We start from the raw sequence: 21,344 nt of genomic DNA, 5'->3' as shown, positions 1-21,344 counted from the left end.
GTGGCTCACACCTATAATCCCAGCACTCTGGAAGGCCGAGGCAGGTGCATCACCTGAGGTCAGGAGTTGAAGACCAGCCAACACGGTGAAACCCCATCTCTACTAATAATACAACAATTAGCCAGGCGTGGTGGTGCACCCCTGTGGTCCCAGCTACTCGGGAGGCTGAAGCAGGAGAATCGTTTGAACCTGGGAGGTGGATGTTGCAGTGAGCCAAGATCGTGCCACTGCACTTCAGCCTGGTGACAGAGTGAGACTCTATCTAAAAATAAAACAAAAGTCAGTTGGGTGTGGTGGTGTGCATCTGTAATCCCAGCTACTCAGGAGGCTAAAGCAGGAGAATCGCTTGAACCCAGGAGATGGATGTTGCAGTGAGCCAAGATTGTGCCACTGCACTTCAGCCTGGGCAACAGAGTGAGACCCTATCTCAAAAAAAATAAAATAGAATAAGATACAGATACAGATGAGTTTGATCAAATACTTCTCTTGTTGAGTAAGAAGATGATCCCTAGAAGTATGGTCCAGAGGCAAATAATCTTTCATGTCCAGCTTGGAATAGAATATTCTAATACTGACATTCAGCTTTTCTGCCATTGATGTAAAGAAGGCAGTATTATTTATTACTTTCTCCTACAAGGGGCATTTGGAAATGAATTAGAACATTTTTTAATGTCACAATGGCTAGATAGTACTATCAGCATTTAGTGTCCTGGACAATAGTGCCCATGAGACACACTGGATTAAAGAGTTTTGACTGTATGAGTTTGAAGGAGATATCAGAGTTGGGATTAGGCATATGTAGAGCCTGAAAACAAACTGGATACATAGCAATTGTCTAGTAGACTTCTGAGAAAGGTTTATTATAGTAGATGGGGCAAAACTGTCTTTATAGGTGAATAAATCTGATGACACAGCAGAACATCTTCTGGAGTTGGGCTGGTTTACTATGAACAACCTCCTCCCCAATGCTGTCTATAAGGCAAGTCTTTTTTCCCCATTCCTAGTCCATTTGCATATTTTTAGCACAGGGCATTTATAACGGCCGTTCAATATAAATCCACTATGGAAAACAATGTGGTGATCTGAGAGGGTGAAAGCTTGCCCAGCTTAGCAATACCATTGCTTCTCCTCTCATTCTGCGGAGGATTTGGGGGTTGCTTTATGGCAGGAAGGACATTGGGTTGGGCTGTTGTTTACTCTCTATCCTACAGGTAGTACTGCGGCCCCAGAGCTCCTGCCAGTCTGGGCGACAGCTAGCTCTCCGCCTCTTCAGCAAAGTTCGGCCCCCTGTTGGGGGTATCTCTGTTAAGGAGCATTTTGAGGTTAGTAAGCAGTCCCTTGGGGACCTGGGAACAAAGGACATTCAAAAGCCAGCTGTGTGTTACACGATATTAGGAGTAGGTAAACTGATCATGGTGTCTGAGCTTAATTACTTCTTGAATCTTTCTCCTTTTTAGGTAAATGTGGTGCCTCTCACCATCCAGCTGACACACCAGTTCTTCCATAGAATGATGGGCTTTTTCTTTCCTGGCCGAAGTGTGGAAGATGATGAAGTTGGTGATGAAGAGGATAAGTCCAAACTGGTGACTACTGGTGAGAACTTTTATGGTGGAGCCCCAAAAGAATAGGGTAGCAGCCCCAAAGACAGCTGAGACTTCAGAATGAGGATAGATGACAGCTGGTGCACTTGCTTTTTCATAGGAATACCAGTGGTGAAGCCTCGGCAGCTGATTGCAACAGATGATGCAGTACCACTGGGCCCTGGGAAGGGTGTGGCACAGGGTTTGACTCGGAGTTCTGGGGTCAGAAGGTCATTTCGCAAATCTCCAGAGGTACCAAACATGCCCCTGATGATAGAAAAATGGGAGAGTCCTGAGGTCCTGTTTGGTGTGATTTGGGATTTCTTCGGTTTCCTCTGAGTCCATTCTAGGGATAAAAGAAGAGGGAGATGTTTGGGGTCCTGAGTTTCTTCTGATGGATTCAGGGCTCATACTCCTTGCCTGCCTTTCTTAGCACCCTGTGGATGACATTGACAAGATGAAAGAGCGAGCTGCCATGAACAACTCCTTCATCTACATAAAGATTCCACAGGTTCCACTGTGTGTCAGCTACAAGGTCTGCACCTTTCAAGTACTTTGTAGAACAGGGTGGGCAGGGAACCAGATAAGATCAGAGATTCTAGACAGGGAGACAGCTAGGTTTTTTGTGACGCTGAGCTGTGGGTGATATATCTGCTGTTCCCTCTGCTACCCTCAAGAGTCAGCACCATTACGAGACTGAGATTAAGAGGAAACCAGTATATATAGGTTACTATTGTAGGCCTTGTGCTGAAGTGACTGGCTTGGACTCAAAATGGCAGCTGATGTATTTCCCACCCCTCTTTTTTTCTTTCCCCTCCCCCTCCTCTTACAGGGTGAGAAGAACAGTGTGGACTGGGGTGACCTTAACCTGGTGCTGCCCTGTCTGGAGTACCACAACAACACATGGACATGGCTAGACTTTGCCATGGCTGTCAAAAGGGACAGCCGCAAAGCCCTGGTTGCCCAGGTATCCCGCCAGGGCTCATGGCTGTTTGGTTAACGGGGCTGGCAGGCAGATCCTCTTTTGGGGAGCCTTTCGTTTTAGAATCCATGAATAAATATCCTTGGGAAAGGGCAGGTGCATGTGGTGAGTGACTTCTATGCCTGCCGTCTCCATGACCTCACTCAGATTATTAAATTCAATGTTTATTGAGTGTTTCATATATTACCATTGATTTTAGGGAACTGAGAGCTAACACAACCTAAAGTTTAGAAGGAGTTATCATTAGACTGTAAGCTTCTTGAAAGCAGAGACCATTGTATGTGAATTGCCCCATTGTGCCTTGGATGTGTTTAATAAATCTTTATTGTCTTGGTTCATTTTGATTTATTCTGCCTGCCCACTAATATTTACCTTTTCCTTTACTCCTCTCCAATCTGCCAGGTGATCAAAGAGAAGCTAAGACTGAAGCCTGCAACAGGCTCTGAGGTCCGGGGAAAGCTAGAAACTAAATCGGATCTGAACATGCAACAGCAGGAAGAGGAGGAGAAAGCCCGGCTCCTCATTGGTTTAAGTGTGGGCGACAAGAACCCTGGCAAGAAGTCCATCTTTGGCAGGCGCAAATGATTTGGCGATTCGAGTGGCTACAGTACAGGATCTGACTCTGGCTCAGGCTCCAGGGACTTGTGGGGTGGGAGGGGCTTCCCTTTATCCACCAGGATTTGTGGGTGTCAGAGCCCATAGGCATTGCTGTTCACCACCTGCCCTGTTCACTGCAGGGCATGGTGGACAGTAATGCTGAGTTCCATCTCACGCTGATCAGGTTCAGGGCCAGAGAGACAACAAGAGAGCAAGACCCAGGGAACGGGCCCAGGGCAGGACCCTATTCCTTGGGGTCAAGTGAAAGGGTAGGGGGATAGTCCTGATCAAGTGTGATAAATTTTTATAAACATACATAAATATATATATTATATATATTTCTAAGTGTAACTGTCCTCCCTCTGTGCCAGGAAACAGGGGAGGGGGCTGATCCTCTGATCCTCACTCCACTGCCATGTATGAAAGAGGTATTGGTGTTCTGAGCGGCGATCAACCCCTCCCCAGTCTCTGTGCTAAGTTCACTTGGGAGGATGGCAGTAGGAGCCAGGGCTGGCCATGGGTCCCCTACCCTTCCCCCTAGGATATGCCCTGGAAAATGGCAAAATGATTTAAAGAGAAAAAAAAAGATATTTTAAATTTGATGCTCATTTTTTGTGTGTGTGTTGAGTGCCTGCATTCAATCTGTATCCCTTCCTCATCAACCCAAGACATCCTGCAGCTGCCACTCTGAGGGTGGCCCCTTCTTCTCTGCCCTGAAGCTGTATTACAGAAATTTCTAGTCCTAGTGTGACTCTGGCCCCATGCTGATGGGTTTCTGCACACTGGAAGAGGCGGGACTCGTGTCATGCAGCATCAGGGAGAGGAATTGCTTATGTAACTGGGACAGCAGATTTAGCAGAGAGAGGAGGCAGAGGCTGGGGATGGGAGCAGTAAGCTGTCGGCAGGGGCAACACACCCGGGTGGCTGTTCCTCACAAGGTAGGCTGTGGGGCTCTGGCAGCCTACTGAGGGGAGGAGAGGGAGACATGGGCTTGAGGCCTGGGGGGCTTGAGGCCTGGGAAGTTCCTGGTTAGGAGCATGGCAGTGATTACCCAATGTGGGGGTGGGGCAGGGAGGCTATGCTATGAAAGCATCACAGCCCAATACTGAGGTGCAGGCTGTATTATTAATGTATCATGGTGAAAATGTCCAACAATTATTTTCCTAGAGGATTTGAATTGTGTCCAGGAAATCCAGGGCTTAGCACAAAGCAAGGGTAATGGGAATTTTGCCTCATGCTCAAAAATGTACCTCTAAGGGTTGAGACTTAAGGGGAGGGAGTGCCTAGTAAGATGGGTGGAACCTGCTATGCCTCAGGAGCAGAAAGTTTAGAGTGGCTCCCTTGGTTCTCAGCAGGGTGGCAACATCCGGGGCCCCTGGGCCCGAGGCTGGAAGAGCCTCTGGTCAGATGTGGGAACCATCAGGTCAGATCTGGAAGAACTCTGGGAACTACGGGGGCATCACTATCTGCACCGGGAGTCCCTAAAGCCAGCCCCACTACTGAAGTCTCTGCCAGAGTGGCCAGTGCCTCAGTTCATCAACCTCTTTCTACCAGAGTTTCCCATTAGGCCCATTAGGGGGCAGCAGCAGCTGAAGGTAAGTCAGTGGAATCCCTGAGTGGGGTCTCAGTCTTTGGGAGAAGTTGGAAATGACCAGTCTCAACTGGCCTGTTCTCCATTTCTCTGTACAGATTTTAGGCCTTGTGGCTAAAGGCTCCTTTGGAACTGTCCTCAAGGTGCTAGATTGCACCCAGAAAGCTATATTTGCAATGAAGGTAGGGGCTTAGGTACCACATTATTCTCTAGTCTCTGTTTCCAGTCTTGATTCCAGAGAGGTTGGGAGGAGTAAACAATTCAATAGCACTATCCTCTATGAGTCATCACTACTCTCCCTTTATAGGTGGTGTCCAAGGTAAAGGTCCTACAGAGGGATGCTGTGAGGCAGTGCAAAGAGGAGGTTAGCATCCAGGTATGCACAGAGTCCTGGAAAGGATTGTGGGAAGAGCTAGGCCACAGGTAGGGAAAGTACCTTTCTTGACCACCACCTTTTCCTGGTTCTGCCTCCTCCATCTGCTTCAGCCTAGTTTGACACTAAAGTAGGTCCTGGGAAAAGTATCTATCAGCTCTCAACACAGTTTTCTCATGTCCTACCAGGGAAATCTCTTAAGCATGTCCCAGTGTATTCCTTAGTATTTGCTGGTTCTAGGATTACCAGATAGTTCCAATTATTGAGTTCCTCTGAACTGAGAGATGAGGCAGCAGTTCCCCCTCTGCGCATCTGAGTAAAACCTGAGTTCTCGGCTGCCTTTATTCTCAATGACCATGTTCCTCCCTAACTTCCTGTTTGCTTTGTCCCTAGCGACAGATCAACCATCCCTTTGTACACAGCTTGGGGGACAGCTGGCAGGGAAAACGGCACCTTTTCATTAGTGAGTGACTGGACTCTCTCCTCATCCCCCAGGGTCCTTGTGCTATATCCCCACCTGAGATTATCTCTTTGGCTTGTTCTGCCTTTGCTCTGTCCCCCTTCTCATGGCACCTCTCTGTCCCAAAGGGAGGGGGAACAGCAAGTGGTATTTTGGGCAGGAGGCCTACAATGCCTTGAGCCCAGGCATTGCAGCTCCCAAACATTGCCTAGACTTCTGGCAATGTATGTAGCTTCACACTGGCTTTGCAGTGTGTAGCTACTGCAGCACAGATCTGTACTCCCTTTGGTCGGCTGTTGGCTGCTTTCCTGAGGCTTCCATCCGTCTCTTTGCTGCCGAGTTGGTCCTGGTACTGTGTAAGTGAAACAGTGGTAAAGGAAATGGGGAGGGAAGATTTAAGTTGGGAAGGAGAGTAAAGAATTAATATAAATAATGGAGGTCAAAGAATAGGAGAGGGATGGGATGAGGGCTACTACGGAAACTGGAAAGGACAGAAAAGCTGCAGCACGCCCCATACTTGTTATCCACAGGTTATCTCCATGACTTGGGCATCATGCATCGAGATGTGAAGGTAGAGTTAAGTGCTTTTTTCCCTTTGTCTGAGAAAGAGTCTCAATAAGAAGTCCCAACAAGTCCAAGAAGTTAGGGAGCAGAGAACTGTAGACATTGGGGCCCCCATGGGTGCCAAGGATTTGGGCAAGGGCTCTCTGAGTATAGATTTGAGTGCTGAGTAGGGCATAACCTTCATCTGGGGTGTATACATGATGAAAGAGAGTTGAAAGGAAAAGGAAGAATTACTTCTCACCTGTGATCTTTCAGATGGAGAATATTCTTCTAGATGAACGAGGTAAGTATTTTTCCTTCCCTAGCCCCAGGATGAGAGGTACTTTGGGAATAAATCATGGCTGACGAGGGGTGGAACAGTGGTGTGGTTGCCTTACCTTCTTTATAGGCCATCTGAAACTGACAGACTTTGGTCTGTCCCGCCACCTGCCCCAGGGAGCTCGAGCCTACACTATCTGTGGCACTCTTCAGTACATGGGTGAGAGAGGTTAAAGCTGATGGGTAAGCATTGGGCAGGAGGATAGCTAAAGGATGTCAGTGACGAGTGTCTTTGAAATCTGTAGCCCCAGAGGTCCTAAGTGGAGGACCTTACAACCATGCCGCTGATTGGTGGTCCCTGGGTGTCTTGCTTTTCTCTCTGGCAACGGGAAAGGTGAGAGAATACTAGTAGTTTTGGGCAGAGAAGAGCTTTGCCTGTGGTGGGAAGAAGGAAGACCTTAGGAAATCTTGTCTTATTCCTACTAAGGAAGAAACCCCTACCCCCATCCCCACTCCCTACCTCTTAACTCAGTTTCCAGTGGCTGCAGAGAGAGATCATGTGGCCATGTTGGCAAGTGTGACCCACAGTGACTCTGAGATCCCAGCTTCTCTTAACCAGGGCCTCTCACTCCTGCTCCATGAGGTAAGGATGAGCGCTGCTTTCCTTCTTGGCTACCAAACCATTCATGCTCTCCTGCCTTCATTAAAGTGATGTTTCCTCATTCCTCTCATTAATTTTTTTTGGGGGGGCTCCAACTTTTACTTAACTACCTAACTACTTGCCATCTAAGCTGTACTGAGTCACATTCCTAAGTTCCTGGTCCCCCAAATCTCCCCATCTAGAACAGAGAGGTCCCTTCTGAGAGAGTGGAGCACTGTACACTCATCTGAAAACTCACAAGTACAGCTCCTTATTCCCACCTTTGCCCCAAATTAGCCTCTATTTCTCCCTCTTTTACAAATCATCTACTCTTCAGGGTTCTTATTCCTGCCCTCCACAGCTCCACGAACTTCTTTCTTCTTTTCCATCCTTTCTGTTCAGGCCTTTCCTGTCCTAGTCATCATCCTTCATGCTCTATTTTCCTTCAGCTCTTATGCCAGAACCCCCTCCATCGTCTACGTTATCTGCATCACTTCCAGGTCCACCCTTTCTTTCGGGGTGTGGCCTTTGACCCAGAGCTCCTACAGAAGCAGCCAGTGAACTTTGTCACGGAGACACAAGCTACACAGCCCAGTTCAGCAGAGACCATGCCCTTCGATGACTTTGACTGTGATCTGGAGTCCTTCCTGCTCTACCCTATCCCTGCTTGAGCCTCTCTACTGTAAATTGGGGCCTGGTTGGGAGCCTGAAGATCTCCATCACTGCCCACTCAGTATGACCACCTTGATAATCCAGTTTATTTTTATTTTGTAGCCTCACCGTTCTGTTCTCCTAGGCTTTAGACCAGAGTTCCAACCTTGGACATTCTGCTACTGGCAGCCACAGCTGGCCCTATTCCTTCCCTATCATACAACCTACCTCTCAATTCAACATCTCAGATCAGGGTGGTGACCTTTTCCTTTTCTTTACTTCTCCAGTGCTCTTACCCGCAGGCTCTCAGCCAGGGCTGCTTCCACTTGTTTCCTTTCTTGAGCAATAATAATACTTCATGGGTTCCCAGGGTGCTATTGATGTGTTTAATAGGCTTGTCAGAAGCAATATGAATTTTTATTTTTATTTTTTTAATTTTTTTTTGAGACAGAGTCTCACTCTGTTGCCCAGGCTGGAGTGCAGTGGCACAATCTCAGCTCACTGCAACCTCCGCCTCCCGGGTTCAAGTGATTTTCATGCCTCAGTCTCCCGAGTAGCTGGGATTACAGGTGCACACCATTATGCCCAGCTAATTTTTGTATTTTTTAGTAGAGACAGGGCTTCACCATGTTGGCCAGCCTGGTCTCAAACTCCTGACCTCAAGTGATCGGCCTGCCTCGGCCTCCCAAAGTGCTGGAATTATAGGTGTGAGCCACTCCACCAGGCCCCCCCACTTTTTTTTTTTTTTTTTTTTTGAGATAGGGTCTCACTCTTGTCACCCAGGTTGGAGTGCAGTGGCACGATCTCAGCTCACTGCAACCTTCACAGGCATGAGCCTCCACACCCAGCCTGTGAATTTTTCAAAAGTCTTAAAAGCTGGCATTTCAACCCCTACATAATACAGCTAAAAAATATAGTCTGGGAGCTTGAGGCCAGTCTGCAATAAATCTAATTTTTAAAAATTGAAAAGTGAATAAAATAATCTAGTGAGGAAGAAAATAGAAACTGAAACATGGGTGGGTTAAATGTCTTCTCTAGGTCTCTAATTGGAACAGTTATCCAAAATAAAACTTCTTTGAAAAGCATAGGATTATTAAACGGATAATTTATCCTAGTCAGCCCATGATTCAGTTTCTGATGGGCAAACCAAGAGATTAAGAGGCATGCATCAACTTTAAGATTTAAAGTTATTTGGGAGGCCAAGGTGGGCAGATCAGTTGAGGTCAAGAGTTTGAGACCAGTGTGGCCAACATGTTGAAACCTTGTCTCTACTAAAAAATACAAAAATTAGCTGGGCGTGGTGCTGCACATCTGTAGTCCCAGCTACTCAGAAGGCTGAGGCAGGAGAATTGCTTGAACCCCGGAGACCAAGGTTGCAGTGAGCTGAGATTGTGCCATTGCACTCCTGGGCGACAGAGGTAGACTCTGTCTCAAAAGAAAAAGAAAAGATTTAAGGTTAGAGACATATCTCAATAACCTTTTCCTTTAGTAAGGAAAATCATCTGGACCTTAATATACAGTTTGGGCCTTTATGACTTCTTTTCATTTTTCTTTATTCACAATTTTCATTTTTGTCCTGAGACTTGAGGGTAAGTAAGTTTTAATCTAGACCATATTATTCAGTTATATCTAATCTCTCTGGACAAAAGATAGTCTGGAGAGTACTCTGTAGTTCTGTTTATTAATTCTGTCTCTAGATTAAACCAGATTTCCCTATGCATAGCTGGCATTTTATTGGCCTCTGCAGAATTGCTTTTTCTGGATTGGACTTTGGTAATCCATATGAAAATCTCTATGAAATTTAATTGCTGGCCAGGTGTGGTGGCTCACACCTGTAATCCCAGCACTTTGGGAGGCCGAGGTAGGCGGATCACCTGAGGTCAGGAGTTCGAGACCAGCCTGGGCAACACGGTGAAACCCTGTCTCTACCAAAAAAATACAAAAATTAGTCGGTCATGGTGGCGCACGTGGTAGTCCCAGCTACTCAGGAGGCTGAGGGGGAAGAATTGCTTGAAGCCAGGAGGTGGAGGTTGCAATGAGTAAAGATCGTGCCACTGCATCCAGCCTGAGCAACAGAGTGAGATCCTGTCTCAGGAAAAAAAATAAATTTAATTGCTGTGGATACTGTAAAGGGTGTTTATCATAACAGTTCATAATGTTCTATTTAAGAATGCATGGGAAAAATTTTCTCTGGACCCAGTTTTCCTAATTGCTGTTTGGTTTTTACCTTAAGGACACTAAATATTCAACTGATTGTATTTTTCTGTTTATACTGATAGTAGACCATTTAGAGCCCAATTTGTGGCCTACCTTCAGCAAGTGTTTATGTATTTTGTATGCTAGTCATGTTCTTGGTTCTGTCCTCCTTTTCTACTTTTCTTTTCCTTATTCTCATTTTTCTAAGTTTTAATCCTTTTATATTACTATAATATCTACATCTTTGTAAGCCTTCTTGTAATAAGGTTGGGATATAAATAAATAAATAAGACAATGTATCCTTTTATCTCATTTGTTTCTCTTTAGACACTTTTATTACTTTTTTAAAGTTGTGATGACCAGAACTACACACTGGATAAAAACTGAATACTAAAAATAGGAATTAATGGTTTCCAAAATAGTTGTTAAGAGCATTCGATTGGAATTTGGGAGATCTGATGCCTGGATCCACCAATAACTATCCCATCGTCTTTTTTTTTTTTTTTTTTGGTGGGGATGGAGTCTTGCTCTGTTGCCCAGGTTGGAATGCAGTGGCGCGATCTCGGCTCACTGTAGCCTCTGCCTCCTGGGTTCCAACAATTCTCCTGCCCCAGCCTCCTGGGTACCTGGGATTACAGGTGCATGCCATCACACCCGGCTAATTTTTGTGTTCTGAGACGGGGTTTCGCCATGTTGGCCAGGCTGGTGTGGAACTCCTGACCTCAGATGATCCACCCGCCTTGGCCTCCCAAAGTGCTGGGATTACAAGCGTGAGCCACGACGCCCAGGCTCTCATCGTCTTTAATAAGTCATTTTAACCTCTCTGGATCTTAGTTTCCTGGTGTGTAAAATAACCACTGGTTCTTAATTGTGGGGTATGGGTTCAGATTTCTGTGATGCTGAAATTTATTTATTTATATAAATAAGATGATATAAATAAATGATATGAATAAATTATTCGTATCATTTCTTTTCTTTTCTTTCCCCTTCCCCTTTCCTTTTCCTTTTCTTTAAGAGATGGGATTTCGCCATGTAGCCCAGGCTGGTCTTGAACTCCTGGGCTCTAGTGATCCGCCTGCCTTGGCCTCTCAAAGTGCTAGGATTATAGGCATGAGCCATTGTGCCTGGCCTGTGATGCTTTTTTTTTTTTTTTTTGAGATTGAGTTTTGCTCTTGTCACCCAGACTGGAGTGCAATGCTGCAATCTCAGCATACTGTAACCTCCACCTCCCGGGCTCAAGTGATTCTTCTGCCTCAGTCTCCCAAGTAGCTGGGATTATAGGCGCCCGCCACCACGCCCAGCTAATTTTTGTATTTTTAGTAGAGATGGGGTGTCACCATGTTGACTAGGCTGGTCTCAAACTCCTGACCTCAGGTGATCCACCCGTCTTGGCCTCCCAAAGTGCTGGGATTACAGGCCTGAGCCACTGCTCGCAGCCCTGTGATGCTTTTTCAAAGGACAGATGCAGAGGATTTTATAATACTGTGTTAATTAATATTCAGGTCACCCAACATATGGCTTTTGTGGTCACAGCAGCACAATTGGTTAAGGTCCTTAAGAAATGGTTAACATAATGTCACTAGGGTTTAAGGTCCTTAAGAAATGGTTAACATAATGTCACTAGGGTTTAAGGTCCTTAAGAAATGGTTAACATAATGTCACTAGGGTCTCTTTCCTAGGTCATATTAGTTTAGAGACCATAATCACATGAATGTAGTTTGAATTATTTCTTACCAAATGGGAACATTTTCAACATACTCTCTTCAGTAGTCTGTTACAGCAGTGATTCTCAGGATGCAGTGGAGGGGGTGACAGAAAAATCAAGGTTTTGGCTGGGCATTGTGGCTCACACCTGTAATCCCAGCACTTTGGGAGGTCGAGGTGGGAGGATCACTTCAGGACTTCCAGGACAGCTTGGGCAACACAGTGAGACCTCGTCTGTATAAAAATATAAAAAAAATAACCAGGTGTGATGATGGTCCTGTAGTACCCAGCTACTCAGGAGGCTGAGATGGGAGGATTGCTCGAGCTCAGAAGCTCCAGGTTATGATCATAGAAGCTATGATTTGGCCACTGCACTGCAGTCTGGGTGACAGAGTGAGAGAGAAAAAGAAAAGAAAGAAAAGAAGAGGGCCAGGCGCAGTGGCTCACCCCTGTAATCCCAGCACTTTGGAAGGCCGAGGCAGGTGGATCACGAGGTCAAGAGATTGAGACCACCCTGGCCAATATGGTAAAACCCCATCCCTACTAAAAATACAAAAAATTAGCCAGGCGTGGTGGTGGGCACCTGTAGTCCCAGCTACGTGGGAGGCTGAGGCAGGAGAATCACTTGAACCTGGGAGGCAGAGATTGCAGTGAGCCGAGATTGCGCCAGCGCACTCCAGCCTGACAACAGAGGGAGACTCTGTCTCAAAAAAAGAAAAAAGAAAAAAGGCCAGGCACGGTGGCCCAGACTTATAATCCTAGCACTTTGGGAAGCCAAGGCGAGTGGATCACGAGGTCAAGAGATCGAGACCATCCTGACCAACATGGAGAAACCCCGTCACTACTAAAAATACAAAATTAGCTGGGCGTGATGGCTCATGCCTGTAATCCCAGCTATTCGGGAGGCTGAGGCAGGAGAACTGCTTGAACCTGGGAGGTGAAGGTTGCAGTGAGCCAAGATTGCGCCATTGTACTCCAGCCTGGGCAACAAGAGTGAAACTCCTTCTTAAAAAAGAACGAAAAGGTTCAGAAAGTATAATTTTATAATTTGAAAAAGCACTGACTATTTCATCCAGTTCTGATGTGATTATCTCTGGAAGGAATTCTCTCCTCCTCTTCCCTCCACCTCCATTCAGAGTCACTGACTTATACCTTTTACTTATTCACATGAAATGGACTTAATTTTAATATATACACCTATATACCCACAAAAATTAAAAATTAAAATTAAAAAAAAAATTCCCAGCCTGGCGCAGTGGCTCACGTCTGTAAATCCTAGCACTTTGGTAGGCCAAGGCGGGTGGATCACGAGGTCGACAAATCAAGACCAGCCTGCCGACACAATGAATCGCTTGAACCTGGGAGGCAGAGGCTGCAGTGAGCCGAGACCACGCCATTGCACTCCAGCAGCCTGGGTGATAGTGAGACCCCATCTCAAAAAAAAAATAATTCCCTTAGGCCTGGTGCAGTGGCTCATGCGTGTAATCCTAGCACTTTGGGAGGCTAAGGTGGGTGGATCACTTGAGGCCAAGAGTTCAAGACCAGCCTGGCCAACATGGCGAAACCCTGTCTCTATTACAAATACAAAAATTAGGCCAGGCGCGGTGGTTTACGCCTGTAATCCCAGCACTTTGGGAGGCCGAGGTGGGCGGATCACAAGGTCAGGAGATGGAGACCATTCTGGCTAACAGGATGCAACCCCGTCTCTACTAAAAACTACAGAAAAATTAGCCAGGCGTGGTGGCAGGCGCCTGTAGTCCCAGCTTCTTGGGAGGCTGAGGCAGGAGAATGGTGTGAACCCGGGAGGTGGAGCTTGCAGTGAGCCGAGATGGCGCCACTGCACTCCAGCCTGGGCGATAAAGCAAGACTCTGTCTCAAGAAAAAAAAAAACACACGCACACAAAAATTAGCTGGGCATGGTGGTGTGTGCCTGTAATCCCAGTACTCAGGAGGCTAAGGCTCAAGAGTAGCTTGGGTCTAGGAGGCAGAGGTTGAAGTGAGCCAAGATCGTGCCACTGCACTCCAGCCTGAGTGACAGAGTGAGACCGTCTCAAAAAAAAATTTTTTTTTCCATTTTTTTAAGTGTACAATCTGAAATGATCTTTTAAATTTATATGCTCTGATTTTTTTTTTTTTTTTAATCTAAACGAAACCAGGACCAGGTGCAGTGGCTCATGCCTATAATCACACCACTTTCGGAGGCTGAGGAGGGTTACTTGAGCCCAGGAGGTCGAGGCTACAGTGATCAGCTACCTATAATCAGCTTTGGGCAGCGGCAGTATCATAGCCAATAAGGTTTATCTGAGGCACAATTATTACTGATTATTGCTAATTGAAACAGTGAGTTATGATCATGCCACGGTACTCCACAGAGACCTTGCTTCAAAAAAAAGAGGTCAGGCATGGTGGCCCATGCCTTTAATCCCAGCACTTTGGGAGGCTGAGGCAGGTGGATTACTTGAGGTCAGGAGTTCAAGACCAGCCTGGCCAATGTGGTAAAACCCTGTTTCTACTAAAGAAATACAAAAGCCAGGTGTGGTGGCACGTGCATTTAATCCTAGCCTGGGTGACAGAGCGAGGCGAGACTCTGTCTCAAAAAAAAGAAATCCAATAGCCTTCACTTGTAATAATGGATATTTAATTCTATATTTCATATTATCTTTTGTAAGAATTTAAGATTAGTCAACACCAATCCTATACTCTTCTAGAAAAGTATCTTTGTAGGCCGGGTGCGGTGGCTCAAGTCTGTAATCCCAGCACTTTGGGAGGCCGAGACGGGCGGATCACAAGGTCAGGAGATCGAGACCATCCTGGCTAACATGGTGAAACCCTGTCTCTACTAAAAAATACAAAAAAAAAAAAAAAACAGCCCGGCGGGGGGGCGGGGTGCCTGTAGTCCCAGCTCCTCGGGAGGCGGAGCCAGGAGAATGGCCTGAACCCGGGAGGTGGAGCTTGCAGTGAGCCAAGACCGGCCCACCACACCCCAGCGGGGGCCACTCCCCGTCAAAAAAAAAAAAAAAAAAGAAAAGTAAAGTATCTTTGTAGCTCTACTCATTATTTCTTACCTCTAACCTAAGTTACTTTATTACATATTAATCTGTTCATTTGTGCACTTGCTCATTGATGTAATAAATTAGTAATCTCAATTTGTTGGTTATTTGTTTGATAGAGTCTTCAATGTAGAAATCTTGTCAAAACTTTTAAAAAAAAATTAAATAGGCCAGGTCAGTGTGGCTCACGTCTGTAATCCCAGCACTTTCAGAGGCCAAGGCAAGCAGGCAGCTTGAACTCAGGAGTTGGAGACCAGCCTGGGCAACATGGTGAAACCCTGTCTCTACCAAGAACAAAAAATTAGCTGGGCATGGTAGTGTGCACCTATGGTCTCAGCTACTCAAGAGGCTGAGGTGGGAGGATCGCTTAAGCCTGGGAGGCAGAGGTTTCAGTGAACCAAGATTAGCCAAACCACTGTGCCCAGCCCACCTAAATAATTTTTAATTTGCTAGTATCCACATTCAAAAAGTAAAATGAGGGACCAGGTAGAGTGGCTCATGCCTGTAATCCCAGCACTTTGGGAGGCTGAGGCGGGTGGATCTCCTGAGCTCAGGAATTCAAGACTAGCTTGGCTAACATGGTGAAACCCCGTCTCTACTAAAAATACAAAAATCAGCCAGGCATGGTGGCTATGCCTGTAATCCCAATAACTCAGCAGGAGGCTGAGCAAGGGATCACTTGAGGCAGGCGGTGGCTCAAGCCTGTAATCCCAGCACTTTGGGAGGCTGAAGAGGCCGAGGCGGATCGCGAGGTCAGAGATGAGACCATCCTAGCTAACGCGGGTGAAGCCCTGTCTCTACTAAAAATACAAAAACCAAAAGCTGGCGTGGCAGTTGGCAGGCAGCCTGTAGTCCAGCTACTCTCGGGAGGCTGAGGCAGGAGAATAGTGAACCGGGGCTGGGCTGCAGCGGGCTGAGATCGGCCACTGCCTCAGCCTGGGCCACAGAGCAAGACTCGTCTCAAAAAGGTGGCTTGAACTAGGAGGCGGAGGTTGCAGGTGCAGGAGGTGAGATCATGCTGCACTCCAGCCTGAGCAACTGCATGAACCATGTTTCAAAAAGATTAGATTAAAAAGTTTAAAAAGGCTGGGTGGGTGGTTCATGACTGTACTCCCAACACTTTGGAGGAGCTGAGATGGGAGGATCACTAGACCCTGAGTCAACCACCAGCCTGGGCAATATGTAGGGATTGTCTTTATAAAAATTAGCCAGGTGTGGTGGCACATATCCCGTGTCGCGGCCTGGGAGGCTGGGAGGCAGGAAGTTGAAGCTTGAGCCCTAGGAGTTCAAGGCTGCAGGGGCCATGAAGTAGCACCACTGCACTCCTGCCTGAATTGGTGATAAAGCCGGAAACCCTGTCAAAAATTAATGTATTTATTTAACCCAATATTCCTAAAATATTTCAATATATAAACAGTATTTTGAAAGATACGACAACTTTTTGAACATTAAATGTCTTGCTTTGTCATCGCCAGGCGGAGATGCTGATGGGATGTTATGTCATAGCAGCCTTGAACTAGGTTCAAGCGATCCTCCCAAGCTGGGATTATAGGTGTGTGCCACCACCCCTGGTTTACAAAAAATATTTTTTTTTGAGATGGAGTGTAGCTCTGTCACCCAGGCTGGAGTGTAGTGGTGCCATCTCAGTTCACTGCAACCTCCGCCTCCCAGGTTCAAGTGATTCTCCCTGCCTCAGCCTCCCGAGTAGCTGGGATTACAGGCGTGTGCCACCACACCAGGCTTATTTTTGTATTTTTCGTAGAAATGAGGTTTCGCTGCGTTGGGCAGGCTGGTCTCCAACTCCTGACCTCAGGTGAACCGCCTGCCTTGGCCTCCCAAAGTGTGGGATTATAGGCGTGAGCCACCGCACCCGGTCTAAATTTTTTTTTTTTTTTGTAGACATAGGTCTCACTATATTGCTTAAGCAGGTCTCGAACTCCTGGGTTTAAAGGATCCCCCTGCCTCTGCCTCCTCCGTGCGGGGATTACAGGCAGGAGCCACGGCACCTGGTGCTATTTTGCATTCTTTTTTTCATACGACGTGTTTGAAATCCAGTTTGTACAGTGTTTTACATTTATAGCACATTCCCACTGGGACTAGTCACATTTGAGGTGCTCAAAAGCCACTATGGCTAGGGCTAATGTATTGGACAACACAGTGCTAGGAAGCCCGTCCTGAGGACGCTGCAGTTTATAACATCATAGTTCCTACTCTTTGGACTGCTGCTTTCCCCCAATGTATTAAGACTTGCAGAGTGTAAATAGGGCGCCGTGAGTGTGCAAAGGAACACACCTTCGCAAACGGCTCACTCTGAATACTTACTTTTCGGCTGTCCTACCTTCAATAGGCTTCCCGTGCACAAGCAGAAGGCAGGAGCTGGCGGGGCGGGGATGAAGGGCGGCTCTGCCATTTAACTATCTGTGCGATGCTGAGCAAATTACACACGGTCTCTCTGACTCAGCTCCTTCCTGTTTCAAATGGGTATTATAGTATTTCTCACTACGTAGGTCCTTATGCGGATTAAATGAGCTACTACACGCCATTCGGCACAGCGCCAGGCACACACTCAATGTTCAATACATGTAGGCGGTAAGCCCAGTAAACTGGTAGCCGGCCTAAGCAAGTGCCAGGAAAAGCCCAGAAACTCTGGAGACATTACAGCCCAGGTCAAGAACCACGGCCCAGGCCGTCCTGTACGCGGGCCCACCAAGCCTAGGGAAGCAGCTTGTCACCGCTTCGGCTTCTAGACTCCCTGGCCGGCTCTTTCCCGTCAAGGCTGCGGCTGGAGGGGCCTGAGGGAGACCTAGGGAGCGGCTTGCTCTTTCCATCCACGGAGACAACTTGGATGTGAACACCATGAATGTGAGGAGGTCCACTGGAATCAGGAGGGATGGACTCCTGGACTCCCCAGCTACCTGCGGGGTCCTTCCCGGTGTGAGGACACAAGACCTGTCCTGGGCCGGGCCCGCATCCAGCCCTACAGTCGGTGTCTGCGGTGAGGGCTCCGTCAGCGGAAAGCGCGTGACAACCCACTGGCTGGCAGGACCGGGGGCGTGGTCAACGCGGGCCCCGCCCCCCGTCCCCGGGCCCCAGCGCCGAGCGGACTCGCCCGCCTGAAGCAGCCAATTGGGAAGCGCAGAGCAGGTTCAAACACAGACGGCGGGTGAACATGGCGTCCTCGACTTGGTTTGAGACGTGATCGGCCTGCCTTCTGGCTGAAGATGTGGCGGGTGAAAAAACTGAGCCTTAGCCTGTCGCCTTCGCCCCAGACGGTGAGCGGGAGAGCTCCGGCGGAGAGAGCTGGGCCGGGCTGCTGGCGCGGGGGCACCGGCCGTGTCGACTGTCCTGGAAAGTTGGGTCGTGCCCGGGGTTGGGTGCTTGTGGAGTCTTTGTTCGCCTTGCCGCTCCTGCGCGACTAGAATGCGAGCCTACTCTTCTAATCGCCTCTTGGGCTTCTTAGGGAGGGAGGAAGGGCGGGCTAGCAGAGCCCAGGCTTCCTCACACTAGCCCTCTTTCTTGGTTTCTTTCTCAGGGAAAACCAGCTATGAGAACTCCTCTCCGCGAACTTATCCTGCAGCCCGGTGCCCTCAGCAACTCTGGAAAAAGGCCCCCCGCTTGCTCCTCGCTGACCCCATCACTGTGCAATCTGGGGCTGCAGGTGAGATTCGCCTGGACAGCTTCTCGACTGGGCTGTTTGCCCAGGGTGAGAGCTCAGGGGAACAGAGGGCCAGGGCTAGAATAATTAATAACGATAATGAAGTCTTCTACGTCACTGACATCCATTTACAGCTATTCAGGCCAACAGAGAGGTGCCCTAGGGTGGTTAAAGGAAATCCACTGAGAACCTGAATCTCTGTTTAGCTGTTAGTTTTTATTACCTCCTCCTCCTCCCTTCGACCTTTATCAAACTACTTAGAAATCCTGCCACTCTGATTAGTGCTCTTCCTCCAACATGGGGTCACTTATGGAAAGGTCAGTCAGCTGTAAGATTGAGGCAATATCCATTCACTCTAGGAGGTAGTGAGAACTCTCCTGGGATCAAGTTACACCGCTGGAAGGCAGGGTACTTGGATCACCTTAGTTTAAACTAGCCCCTTGCAGAATTGCCCTCACTGATTTGTACTTTTGTTAAACGTCTTGAGAGATGTAGCCATGTAGAAACTGCATTTCAGTTGCTGTCAAAACTTGTCAAGGAAGAAGCTTGACTCCTGTATAAGATTCCTCAAAGAAAGGCTTTGGGACTAACTGCCTGGAAAAATTGTCTTCCTGAAGAAATTGCTATCCTTTTCTTTCTGATAATGAGAACTATGCAGTTTACCATATTTTCCCTCTTGCTTTGCCTTCTAGAAAGCTCAAGGCCAAACTGGATCATCACATACAGCTACTGTTACTCGCAAAATAGGAAGTTTTGCTTCCTCTTTTTTGACCATGACTTTGTTATTTCATTAATCATATCTATTCATTTTCATGCATATGAATTTTTGGAAGGAGATGGGATATCAGTAAAATTGGTTTGAGGAGGAAAGAGTGTATAAAGACAGATGACATCCTGAGTAACAGTAGGATGATAGCAGTCTTTCTTGAAAGATTTGCAAAATACCTACTGTCCAATAGAACTTTCTGGGATGAGGGAAATATTTGATAATCTGTGCTGTCCAGCATGGTAACTACTAGTCACATGGTTACCGAGCACTTAAAATGTGGCTGAGGTGACTGAAGAATTGAAGTTTTTTGTTTTTGAGATGGGAGTCTTGCTCTGTCACCCAGGCTGGAGTGCAGTGGAGTGATCTTGGCTCACTGCAATCTCTGCCTCCAGGGCTCAAGGAATTCTCCTGCCTCAGGCTCCTGAGTAACTGGGATTACAGGTGCATGGCACCACACCCAGGTAATTTTTTGTATTTTTAGTAGAGATAGGGTTTCACAATGTTGGCCACGCTGGTCTCAAACTCCTGACCTCAAGTGGTCCGCCTGCCTCGGCCTCCCAAAGTGCTGGGATTACAGGTGTGAGCCGCTGCGCCTGGCCTGAAGAATTGAATTTTTAATTAAATTAAATTAAATTTTTTTTTTTTTTTTGAGATGGAGTTTCGCTCTTGTTGCCCAGGTTGGAGTGCAATGGTGTGATCTCGGCTCACTGCAACCTCTGCCTCCCGGGTTCAAGCAATTCTCCTGTCTCAGCCTCCGGCGTGTGCCACCACGCCCAGCTAATTTTTGTATTTTCAGTAAAGATGGGGTTTCTCCACGTTGATCGGGCTGGTCTCGAACTCATGACCTCAGGTGATCTGCCCGCCTTCGCCTCCCAAAGAGCTGGGATTACAGGCGTGAGCCACTGTGCCCGGCCTGAATTTTTAATTTAAATAGCTACGTGTGACAGGTAGCTATCATATTAGACAGTACAGCTTAAGGTGGAAAATAAATAAGTACTAGGTAGAAATTGAGCTCTATAGAGCTTATAGAATTTATTATGATTATTAATTAATTAATTTATTTTGAGATGCAGTTTCGCTCTTGTTCCCTAGGCTAGAGTGCAATGGCATGATCTTGGCTCACTGCATCCTCTGCCTCCTCGGTTCAAGCGATTCTCCTGCCTCAGCCTCCCTAGTAGCTGGGATTACAGGCATGTGCCACCACGCCTGGCTAATTTTCGTATTTTTAGTAGAGATGGGGTTTCGCCATATTGGCCAGGCTGGTCTCGAATTCCTGACCTCAGGTGATCCACCTGCCTCAGCCTCCCAAAGTGTTGGGATTACAGGCGGGAGCCACAGTGCCTGGCCTGAGCTTATAGAATTTAACCATGATTATTTAATCACAATAGCAGAATACTAGATTGAAATTGAATTCTCCTTCCCTCTTAACTACTGGGCGTACTACCTCCAGATGTAGTCAGCTACTCGATGAAAAGGGTTTTTCTCCAACAAAATAGCCATTATTTTTGTTTTGTAAAAAAAATTTTTTTTTGAGAGTCTCACTCTGTCACCCAGGCTGGAGTACACAGTGGCACAATCTTGGCTCACTGCAACCTCTGCCTCCCAGGTTCAAGCAATTTTCCTCCCTCAGCCTCCCAAGTAGCTGGGATTACAGGTGTGTGCCACCATGCCTGGCAAATTTTTTTTTTTTTTGAGACAGAGTCTCACTCTGTCACCCAGGCTGGAGTGCAGTGGTGCCATCCAGGCTCACTGCAACCTCTGCCTCCCAGGTTCATGCAATTCTCTTGCCTCAGCCTCCTGAGTAGCTGGGATTACAGGCATGTGTCATTACGCCCAGGTAATTTTTGTATTTTTAGTAGAGACAGGGTTTCACCAGGTTGGTCAGGCTGGTCTCGAACTCCTGACCTCGTGATCTGCCCACCTCAGCCTCCCAAAGTGCTGGGATTATGGGCATGAGCCACGGTGCCTGGCCTAATTTTTTTTTTCTTCTTTTTTTTTTTGAGACAGGGTCTCACTCCTTCATCCAGGCTGGAGTGCAGTGGCATGATCTCAACTCACTGCAACCTCCGCCTCCCGGGTTCAAGCAGTTCTCCTGCTTCAGCCTCCCCAGTAGCTGGGATTACAGGCGCGTGCCACCATGCCTGGTTAATTTTTTGTATTTTTAGTAGAGGTGAGGTTTCATCATGTTGGCCAGGCTGGTCTCAAACTCTTGACCTCAAGTAATCTGCCCACCGTGGCCTCCTAAAGTGCTGGGATTATAGGTGTGGGCCACTG

The 21,344-nt window shown here is 47.3% G+C and overlaps 3 protein-coding genes and 1 long non-coding RNA gene across 12 annotated transcripts in view; 3 read left to right on the top strand and 1 right to left on the bottom strand.

Annotated features, from left to right (window-relative positions):
• KIAA0100 (KIAA0100 ortholog) overlaps positions 1-3,767 on the top strand; it is a 32,282-nt gene extending 28,515 nt beyond the window's left edge. For 3 of the 5 annotated variants that reach the window (XM_031657435.1, XM_009189952.4, XM_021928859.2), the window contains 7 exons: positions 893-979; positions 1,212-1,322; positions 1,458-1,593; positions 1,702-1,832; positions 2,014-2,115; positions 2,413-2,547; positions 2,965-3,761. In XM_031657435.1, the coding sequence (XP_031513295.1) occupies positions 893-979; positions 1,212-1,322; positions 1,458-1,593; positions 1,702-1,832; positions 2,014-2,115; positions 2,413-2,547; positions 2,965-3,147 (885 nt within the window). In that variant the 3' untranslated portion in view covers positions 3,148-3,761. Of the gene's footprint in view, positions 1-892; positions 980-1,211; positions 1,323-1,457; positions 1,594-1,701; positions 1,833-2,013; positions 2,116-2,412; positions 2,548-2,964 lie in introns of all 5 variants that reach the window. The other 2 variants (XM_003912500.4, XM_009189951.3) reach the window with 2 other exon arrangements.
• Positions 551-18,024, bottom strand: LOC116271030. Its single transcript, XR_004179376.1, has 2 exons — positions 16,985-18,024; positions 551-1,926 (listed from the first exon to the last, which is right to left on the bottom strand). It is a non-coding gene; the product is annotated as an uncharacterized LOC116271030 (long non-coding RNA).
• RSKR (ribosomal protein S6 kinase related) lies at positions 3,887-10,191 on the top strand. Of its 3 annotated transcripts, none has more exons than XM_003912509.5 (12): positions 3,887-4,097; positions 4,512-4,754; positions 4,849-4,932; positions 5,058-5,126; positions 5,517-5,586; positions 5,835-5,939; positions 6,114-6,154; positions 6,403-6,430; positions 6,536-6,625; positions 6,711-6,799; positions 6,938-7,048; positions 7,495-10,191. In XM_003912509.5, the coding sequence occupies exons 1-12, from the start codon at positions 3,921-3,923 to the stop codon at positions 7,714-7,716; spliced, it is 1,329 nt and encodes a 442-aa protein (XP_003912558.2). In that variant the 5' UTR covers positions 3,887-3,920; the 3' UTR covers positions 7,717-10,191. The 3 variants fall into 3 exon arrangements, with proteins under 3 accessions (XP_003912558.2, XP_031513300.1, XP_031513301.1); XM_031657440.1 differs by having other exon boundaries at positions 4,515-4,754; positions 7,495-8,327; XM_031657441.1 differs by having other exon boundaries at positions 7,546-8,327.
• Positions 17,747-21,344, top strand: part of SPAG5 (sperm associated antigen 5) — a 24,409-nt gene continuing 20,811 nt past the window's right edge. For all 3 annotated transcript variants that reach the window (XM_031657439.1, XM_031657438.1, XM_031657437.1), the window contains exons 1-2: positions 17,747-17,918; positions 18,179-18,304. In XM_031657439.1, coding sequence (XP_031513299.1) covers positions 17,868-17,918; positions 18,179-18,304 — 177 coding nt within the window. In that variant the 5' untranslated portion in view covers positions 17,747-17,867. The remainder of the gene's footprint in view (positions 17,919-18,178; positions 18,305-21,344) is intronic.

The sequence above is a fragment of the Papio anubis genome, chromosome 17 (genome assembly GCF_008728515.1).
Source record: "Papio anubis isolate 15944 chromosome 17, Panubis1.0, whole genome shotgun sequence".
Lineage (NCBI taxonomy): Eukaryota > Metazoa > Chordata > Mammalia > Primates > Cercopithecidae > Papio > Papio anubis.
The sequence above is the reverse complement of the archived record's forward strand: the minus strand, read 5'-3'. Positions and strand labels throughout refer to the sequence as shown.

What these genes read in the sequence shown, in the direction of transcription:
- RSKR (XM_003912509.5), top strand. Translation starts at nt 3,921, where the DNA reads ATGCTGATGGGTTTCTGCACACTGGAAGAGGCGGGACTCGTGTCATGC. An exon ending in TCATGCATCGAGATGTGAAG is followed by an intron (nt 6,155 to 6,402) that starts GTAGAGTTAAGT and finishes GTGATCTTTCAG; the next exon opens with ATGGAGAATATTCTTCTAGA. An exon ending in TATTCTTCTAGATGAACGAG is followed by an intron (nt 6,431 to 6,535) that starts GTAAGTATTTTT and finishes CCTTCTTTATAG; the next exon opens with GCCATCTGAAACTGACAGAC.